General features: G+C 39.6%; 1 protein-coding gene across 1 annotated transcript in view; it reads left to right on the plus strand.

The window, feature by feature from the left end:
- Window positions 1-1452, plus strand: part of TSG101 (tumor susceptibility 101) — a 43784-nt gene extending 42332 nt beyond the window's left edge. Inside the window, exon 10 of the mRNA XM_041729759.1 lies at window positions 1111-1452. Coding sequence (XP_041585693.1) covers window positions 1111-1200 — 90 coding nt within the window. The 3' untranslated portion in view covers window positions 1201-1452. The remainder of the gene's footprint in view (window positions 1-1110) is intronic.
- Window positions 1453-9525: the final 8073 nt, after the last annotated feature.

Raw genomic sequence — 9525 nt, forward strand, 5'->3', positions numbered from 1 at the left:
CATTGACCTTGAAAGCCACAAACCAAGTGGGTTTTCCTTGTAGGGGAAGTTAAAACTCCTTGTGTTCCCAAAGTGAGGGAGTGAGATCTGTGGCTGCAGCTCCCACCCCCCAGGCAGCATGAAGCTGCATGTAATTCTTCTTACTACTGTGCCAGAGGGGGGGCGGTTAGGAGATACAGTCAGATTGCTGTTGGTTCTTTTAGGTCATACACCATCTAAATTAAGATCACTGACCCACCCATTTGGGATTCTGTTTTGTTTTTTTCTTCTTAATTTTCTTAGAATTGCATGATTTTAGACCCATCTTCCTAGATCAAACAGCCCCGCAAAGTATTGGGCTGCCCTGCTCGTACCAGAGAGTAGTTCCTTCTTGTTTCTGGCTTAATGCTATTATACAGACGTGAAGATGTAATGAGCTAGTTTGGGGTACCATTCTCTGTTGGGTCATGAAAAGCATGGTTTTAGGAATAGTAGTGGCCACCCTTTGGATATTTGATCCAGCTGCTGCTGGTGCTTCAGTAAACATGCAAGGCTGGTCAGGTCACTTAACTGATCTTGTCTTTCTCACTCTGATTAAGTGGCCAAATCAGTCTTGGACCTGATGCAAGCACACGAATGTCAGGGTATAATCAGAGAGCCAAGACTCCCTTTCTGTGTCCCCTCCTTGGGTTCCATAGCTTAGGGAAAGGTGCACCCAGATATGCTATTGCTAGGCATTGGCCAAAAGCTGATTTATGCTGCTGATTCCCCTGCTTTTTGACAACTGGGGATAGTTGTAGTTATCATAGTTTTATGTAACTTTCTTCAAGTTTCCCTGGTATCTTGGTATATCTCAGGATATAGTTCAAAATCCCAAGCCAGATCCTGTAATGTGATGCTTTCCCTGTAATGTGATCCTTCATAGGGTCTCAGAAGGGAACTTTCCTTAACACAACCTGCCAGCATCAATCAAGTGAGTTTAAAAAGCCACATGTAATGAAGTATTGGTTCCAAAGGAAGGTTGATAGGAGTTTAGGGTTCTTAGATCCCATCTAGGTTACAAACTGTCTGATACTTCATGCCTGAGTCAAATCCATTCTAAACTGTTGAAACTTTTTCCCCCCCTCCCAGCATGTGCGTCTTCTGTCCCGTAAACAGTTCCAGCTGAGGGCACTAATGCAAAAAGCAAGAAAGACTGCCGGTCTCAGTGACCTCTACTGACTTCTCTGATATCATCTGGAGATTGAACTCTTCTTAAAGCATTCTTTTCTTCTCTTTCTTTCTCTTATCAGTAGGTGCCCAGAATAAGTTATTGCAGTTTATCATTCAAGTGTAAAATATTTTGAATCAATAATATATTTTCTGTTTTCTTTTGGTAAAGACTGGCTTTTATTAATGCACTTTCTATCCTCTGTAAACTTTTTGTGCTGAATGTTGGGACTGACTATGCTAAATAAAATTTGTTGCATAATTTTTCTCTTTATTGAACGTTTTTAGGAAAAATTAAAGTCTTACTAAGAAGCTCGATTTTTGATTTATCAAACAGCATAATATCCATCAAGTTAAAATTTAGCATTATTTATTCTGTAGCATATAAAGCAAACTCTGTTTAATATGGGATATAACAGATAGACATCTAACTTTTTGAGGAATTTGAGTGACTTTTTCTGTGAAAGGTCATAGGTAGTACCCTCCTACCATTCCTTGCCTAGATTTGTTACCTTTCTAGGCTTGACTGAAGCAGAACTAGCCATCTTTCTACATGGGCCCCTTGTTTTCATCAAGAAGAAAGGAAGAGGGTGGCAAGTGGCAAGCTATACACCTGAGAATTTGTTACGTAGGAAGGTAAAGTGCCTACCGTGCTTTTATTGTCACTTGAAGTCGGTCTTCCTGGTGAGTGAGTGAGTGAGTTTGTAGCCAAGTTTGTGACCACCAGTGAGCTGTGGTTCATGCAGATCTCATCTAGGTAGAATAGAATTTTCTCTGTCAAAATGAGGTAGAAAATTCATGAGGTTACAAAGAAAGGTACAATTTAAGATGTTTCAAAATACTTAGGAAGCCAGGCAGCCTACTCTAATACTTCTTTCAAGAAAAGAATGCCCACCTTGGTCCCAGTCATCACTGAAGGGTTTATACAGTTTAGATCTTTTATAAAAATTACCAGAATAGGGGTGCCTGGCTGGCTAAGTCAGTGGAACATGTGACTCTTGATCTGGGGGTTGTGACTTCACATTCCATGGTGGGCGTATTGATTACTTAAAAAAACAAAATCTTAAAAAAATTATCAAAATAAAAGTAAGGCCAAATCAAGGTTTAATTTAGTATTAGGATTGGAACTACCATTTAGTTATTTTTGCGTACGCATGCATTTTGACCTTGTAGAGAAATAGTGTATGAATGAATAGGTATCAACCAGCCAGAACAAAAGAATTAGAAACTCTACAAACACATGTTACACATATCATTCTTTGAACACATCATTCTTTATATATATATATATATACACACACACACACACACGCGCGCGCGCGCGAACACATACAAACAGGCAAGAGCTAGTCACAAAGGAATTGTAAAAATGTAAAATGTAAAAATTATAAAAATGAAGTATCATCCGACATCTGGATGCTCAAACAGGAATTTAAGTTGGTTCAAAATTTTGACATATCTAATCCTATAACTACTGTCTCTCCTTCCTTAACTTCAAAATGGAAGCTTTAAGCAACTTTAAAACTTGGCTCCTTCAGAATTTCCCAAAGAGTTTCTGTACTCTTTTTCAAAGGAGCCTCCTCTTTGGGGGGTCAGCTTTATTACCTTTACAAGATCTTTAAAACCCTTCTCTCCCAGGACATAAGAAACACTAAGGAATACTTCTTTTATTCCACTGAGGCTCTGCAAGTAAAGGTTTAATTATTCCTTTTCTTTCTTTTAACAAAGGTCTACAACATGAAAAACAACAGTTGCTGGGTAAATGAGTATTTAACAGCTTTATGGCAGAAAAACAGACCAAGAGGACAGAGAACAATTTAAAACAGATGGTTAGACATATTTTATTGTTCAAATTCATCAGCCCTCTTTCCACAAGGGCCCCAAGCTCTGGCCATTTTTGCTGAGAACCACTCTCCTTTTCCTTTCTCCTTACCCTCAAATCATTTCCTATCAGGGAATCACTTCAAAATTTCAGTTACTTTATTCCCAATGATATGAGTCCATTTGGCTTTAACCTATCACATTCAGGGTTTTACGTCAGGCCTCAACTTCCCCTTCTCCAGGAGACTCGGAGTACTTTTGTAACTAGCGATTCTTTCTTAGGTCTCTCCATTGGACATAATTGGAACTCTTAGAGAACAACTCAAAATAGAGCAAGATCTACCCACAATGGTCCCCAATATTATCAGATATTTGTAGAGTTAAACTTTTATGTAATTGAATGTAATAAATACCAGGACAAAGGTCTACAAAGATAAGCCCCTCTACCACCAACACCACCCCTTTCTCTATTTTAGCAGCAACAAAGAATAGGTTTTAGGAAAAGACACAAGATCAACCTCAAAAAGTAATTGTTCCTCACAAATGTTCTTTTATCCCTATTTTATGTTAATGTTAAATGGTTTTTCAAACATAAACATCCTACCTTACAATGGAAACTGGATGTACTCTCCTAAGGTTCTTCAAAATACTTTCCATTAAATCAGCTACAGATAGGGTTACATGCCAAGAACTATATCCTTTCTTTTTAATCATCTCTTAGCCACTGTGGAGTTAGAAGAAATCATGAACATAAGAAGTTAACTTTATTTATTTTTAAAATTTTATTTATTTATTCATGAGAAGACACAGAGAGAGAGAGAGAGAGAGAGGCAGAGACACAGGCAGAGGGAGAAGCAGGCTCCATACAGGGAGCCCGACGTGGGACTCGATCCCAGGTCTCCAGGATCACGCCCTGGGCTGAAGGCGGCGCTAAACTGCTGAGCCACCCGGGCTGCCCAGAAGTTAACCTTATTTTTTTTTTAATAAATTAATTTTTTATTGGTGTTCAATTTACAAACATACAGAGTAACACCCAGTGCTCATCCCGTCAAGTGTCCCCCTGAGTGCCTGTCACCCATTCACCCCCACCCCCCGCCCTCCTCCCCTTCCACCACCCCCACTTCGTTTCCCAGAGTTAGGAGTCTTTATGTTCTGTCTCCCTTTCTGATATTTCCCACACATTTCCTCTCCCTTCCCTTATATTCCCTTTCACTATTATTTATATTCCCCAAATGAATGAGAACATACACTGTCCTTCTCCGATTGACTTACTTCACTCAGATAATACCCTCCAGTTCCATCCATGTTGAAGCAAATGGTGGGTATTTGTCGTTTCTAATGGCTGAGGAATATTCCATTGTATACATAAACCACATCTTCTTTATCCATTCATCTTTCGATGGACACCGAGGCTCCTTCCACAGTTTGGCTATTGTGGACATTGCTGCTAGAAATATCAGGGTGCAGGTGTCCCGACGTTTCATTGCATCTGAATCTTTGGGGTAAATCCCCAACAGTGCAATTGCTGGGTCGTAGGGCAGGTCTATTTTTAACTCTTTGAGGAACCTCCACACAGTTTTCCAGAGTGGCTGCACCAGTTCACATTCCCACCAACAGTGTAAGAGGGTTCCCTTTTACATCCTCTCCAACATTTGTTGTTTCCTGCCTTGTTAATTTTCCCCATTCTCACTGGTGTGAGGTGGTATCTCATTGTGGTTTTGATTTGTATTTCCCTGATGGCAAGTGATGCGGAGCATTTTCTCATGTGCTTGTTGGCCATGTCTATGTCTTCCTCTGTGAGATTTCTCTTCATGTCTTTTGCCCATTTCATGATTGGATTGTTTGTTTCTTTGCTGTTGAGTTTAATAAGTTCTTTATAGATCTTAGAAACTATCCCTTTATCTGACACGTCATTTGCAAATATCTTCTCCCATTCTGTAGGTTGTCTTTTATAGTTTTGTTGACTGTATCCTTTGCTGTGCAAAAGCTTATCTTGATGAAGTCCCAATAGTTCATTTTTGCTTTTGTTTCTTTTGCCTTCGTGGATGTATCTTGCAAGAAGTTACTGTGGCCAAGTTCAAAAAGGGTGTTGCCTGTGTTCTCTAGGATTTTGATGGAATCTTGTCTCACATTTAGATCTTTCATCCATTTTGAGTTTATCTTTGTGTATGGTGAAAGAGAGTGGTCTAGTTTCATTCTTCTGCATGTGGATGTCCAATTTTCCCAGCACCATTTATTGAAGAGACTGTCTTTCTTCCAGTGGATAGTCTTTCCTCCTTTATCGAATATTAGTTGACCATAAAGTTCAGGATCCACTTCTGGGTTCCCCTTTCTGTTCCATTGATCTATGTGTCTGTGTTTGTGCCAGTACCACACTGTCTTGATGACCACAGCTTTGTAGTACAACCTGAAATCTGGCATTGTGATGCCCCCAGATATGGTTTTCTTTTTTTTTTAAATTCCCCTGGCTATTCGGGGTCTTTTCTGATTCCACACAAATCTTAAAATAATTTGTTCAAGCTCTCTGAAGAAAGTCCATGGTATTTTGATAGGGATTTCATTAAACATGTAAATTGCCCTGGGTAACATTGACATTTTCACAATATTAATTCTTCCAATCCATGAGCATGGAATATTTTTCCATCTCTTTGTGTCTTCCTCAATTTCTTTCAGAAGTGTTCTATAGTTTTTAGGGTATAGATCCTTTACCTCTTTGGTTAGGTTTATTCCTAGGTATCTTATGCTTTTGGGTGCAATTGTAAATGGGATTGACTCCTTAATTTCTCCTTCTTCAGTCTCATTGTTAGCGTATAGAAATGCCATTGATTTCTGGGCATTGATTTTGTATCCTGCTACGCTACCAAATTGCTGTATGAGTTCTAGCAATCTTGGGGTGGAGGCTTTTGGGTTTTCTTTTTTTTTTTTTTTTTTCTTTTCTTTCTTTTTTTTATTTATGATAGTCACACACACACAGAGAGAGAGGCAGACACAGGCAGAGGGAGAAGCAGGCTCCATGCACCGGGAGCCCGATGTGGGATTCGATCCCGGGTCTCCAGGATCGCACCCCGGGCCAAAGGCAGGCGCCAAACCGCTGCGCCACCCAGGGATCCCCGCTTTTGGGTTTTCTATGTAGAGTATCATGTCATCGGCGAAGAGGGAGAGTTTGACTTCTTCTTTGCCAATTTGAATGCCTTTAATGTCTTTTTGTTGTCTGAGTGCTGAGGCGAGGACTTCCGATACTATGTTGAATAGCAGTGGTGAGATTGGATCCCTGTCTTGTTCCTGTCTTGTTCCTGATCTTAGGGGAAAGGCTCCCAGTGCTTCCCCATTGAGAATGATATTTGCTGTGGGCTTTTTGTATATGGCTTTTAAGATGTCGAGGAAAGTTCCCTCTATCCCTACACTCTGAAAAGTTTTGATCAGGAATGGATGCTGTATTTTGTCAAATGCTTTCTCTGCATCTAATGAGAGGATCATATGGTTCTTGGTTTTTCTCTTGCTGATATGATGAATCACATTGATTGTTTTACGAGTGTTGAACCAGCCTTGTGTCCCGGGGATAAATCCTACTTGGTCATAGTGAATAATTTTCTTAATGTACTGTTGGATCCTATTGGCTAGTATCTTGTTGAGAATTTTTGCATCCATGTTCATCAGGGATATTGGTCTGTAATTCTCCTTTTTGGTGGGGTCTTTGTCCGGTTTTGGAATTAAGGTGATGCTGGCCTCATAGAACGAATTTGGAAGTACTCCATCTCTTTCTATCTTTCCAAACAGCTTTAGTAGAATAGGTATGATTTCTTCTTTAAACGTTTGATAGGGATCCCTGGGTGGCTCAGCGGTTTAGCGCCGCCTTCAGCTCAGGGCATGAACCTGGAGACCCAGGATCAAGTCCCACATCAGGCTCCCTGCATGGAGCCTGCTTTTCCCTCTGCCTGTCTCTGCATTTCTCTCTCTCTGTGTCTTTCATGAATAAATAAAATCTTTAAAGAAAAATAAATAAATAAATAAATAAACAAACAAACATTTGATAGAATTCCCCTGGGAAGCCATCTGGCCCTGGACTCTTGTGTCTTGGGAGGTTTTTGATGACTGCTTCAATTTCCTCCCTGGTTATTGGCCTGTTCAGGTTTTCTATTTCTTCCTGTTCCAGTTTTGGTAGTTTTGGTGGCTTTCCAGGAATGCGTCCATTTCTTCTAGATTGCCTAATTTATTGGTGTATAGCTGTTCATAATATGTTTTTAAAATCGTTTGTATTTCCTTGGTGTTGGTAGTGATCTTTCTCATTCATGATTTTATTAATTTGAGTCTTCTCTCTCTTCTTTTTAATAAGGTTGGCTAATGGTTTATCTATCTTATTAATTCTTTCAAAGAACCAACTCCTGGTTCTGTTGATCCACAGTTCTTCTGGTCTCGATTTCCTTGAGTTCTGCTCGAATTTTAATTAACTCTCTTCTTCTGCTGGGTGTAGGGTCCATCTGCTGTTTTTTCTCTAGCTCCTTTATATGTAAGGTTAGCTTTTGTATTTGAGTTCTTTCCAGTTTTTGAATGGATGCTTGTATTGCGATGTATTTCCCCCTTAGGACTGCTTTTGCTGCATCCCAAAGATTTTGAACGGTTGTATCTTCATTCTCATTAGTTTCCATGAATCTTTTTAATTCTTCCTTAATTTCCTGGTTGACCCTTTCATCTTTTAGCAGGATGGTCCTTAACCTCCACGTGTTTGAGGTCCTTCCAAACTTCTTGTTGTGATTTAGTTCTAATTTCAAGGCATTATGGTCTGAGAATATGCAGGGGACGATCCCAATCTTTTGGTATCAGTTCAGACCCGATTTGTGACCCAGTATGTGGTCTATTCTGGAGAAAGTTCCATGTGCACTTGAGAAGAATGTGTATTCAGTTGAGTTTGGATGTAAAGTTCTATAGATATCTGTGAAATCCATCTGGTCCAGTGTATCATTTAAAGCTCTCATTTCTTTGGAGATGTTGTGCTTAGAAGACCTATCAAGGGTAGAAAGAGCTAGTTTGAAGTCACCAAGTATAAGATTATTATCTAAGTATTTCTTCACTTTGGTTATTAATTGGTTTAAATATTTGGCAGCTCCCACATTCAGGGCATATATATTGAGGATTGTTCAGTCCTCTTGTTGGATAGATCCTTTAAGTATGATATGGTGTCCCTCATCTCTCACTACAGTCTTCGGGGTAAATTTTAGTTTATCTGATACAAGGATCGCTACCCCTGCTTTCTTTTGAGGAACATTTGAATGGTAAATGGTTCTCCAACCTTTTATTTTCAGGTTGTAGGTGTCTTTCTGTCTAAAATGAGTCTCTTGTAGACAGCAAATAGATGGGTCCTGCTTTTTTATCCAGTCTGAAACCCTGCGCCTATTGATGGGGTCATTAAGCCCATTAACGTTCAGAGTTACTATTGAGAGATATGAGTTTAGTGTCACCATGATATCTATTCAGTCCTTGTTTTTGTGGATTGTTCCACTGAACTTCTTCTTAAAGGGAAATTTTAAGAGTCCCCCTTAAAATTTCTTGCAGAGCTTGTTTGGAGGTCACATAATTCTTTCAGTTCCTGCCTGTCTTGGAAGCTCTTTATCTCTCCTTCCATTTTGAATGAGAGCCTTGCTGGATAAAGTATTCTTGGTTGCATGTTCTTCTCATTTAGGACACTGAATATATCCTGCCAGCCCTTTCTGGCCTGCCAGATCTCTGTGGAGAGGTCTGCTGTTACCCTAATACTCCTCCCCATAAAAGTCAGGGATTTCTTGTCTTTTGCTGCTTTAAGGATCTTCTCTTTATCTTTGGAATTTGCAAGCTTCGCTATTAAATGTTGAGGTGTTCAACGGTTTTTATTGATTTTAGGAGGGGATCTCTCTATTTCCTGGATCTGAATGCCTGTTTCCTTTCCCAGATTAGGAAAGTTTTCAGCTAGGATTTGTTCAAATACATATTCTGGCCCTTTCGGCACCCTTGGGAACCCCAATTAAACGTAGGTTTTTCTTCCTCAGGGTGTCGTTTATTTCCCTTAATCTGTCTTCATGGTCTTTTGTCTCTTTTTTCCTCAGTTTCCCTCTTTGCCACCAACTTGTCTTCTATGTCACTCACTTGTTCTTCCACCTTGTTAACCCTCGTCGTTAGGACTTCTAGCTTGGATTGCATCTCATTCAGTTGATTTTTAATTTCTGCCTGATTGGATCTAAATTCTGCAGTCATGAAGTCTCTTGAGTCCTTTATGCTTTTTTCTAGAGCCACCAGTAGCTGTATAATAGTGCTTCTGAATTGGCTTTCTGACATTGAATTGTAATCCAGATTTTGTAACTCTGTGGGAGAGAGGACTGTTTCTGATTCTTTCTTTTGAGGTGAGGTTTTCCTTCTAGTCCTTTTGCTCAGTGCAGAGTGGCCAAAAACAAGTTGTATTGGGAAAAGGAGAAAAAGAGAAGGAAAGAAAAGAGAAAAAGAACAAAGAAAAAAGGAAGAAAAAAGGAAAAAGAGAAGAAAAAGAGA

The sequence above is a fragment of the Vulpes lagopus genome, chromosome 15 (assembly GCF_018345385.1).
Source record: "Vulpes lagopus strain Blue_001 chromosome 15, ASM1834538v1, whole genome shotgun sequence".
Classification (NCBI taxonomy): domain Eukaryota; kingdom Metazoa; phylum Chordata; class Mammalia; order Carnivora; family Canidae; genus Vulpes; species Vulpes lagopus.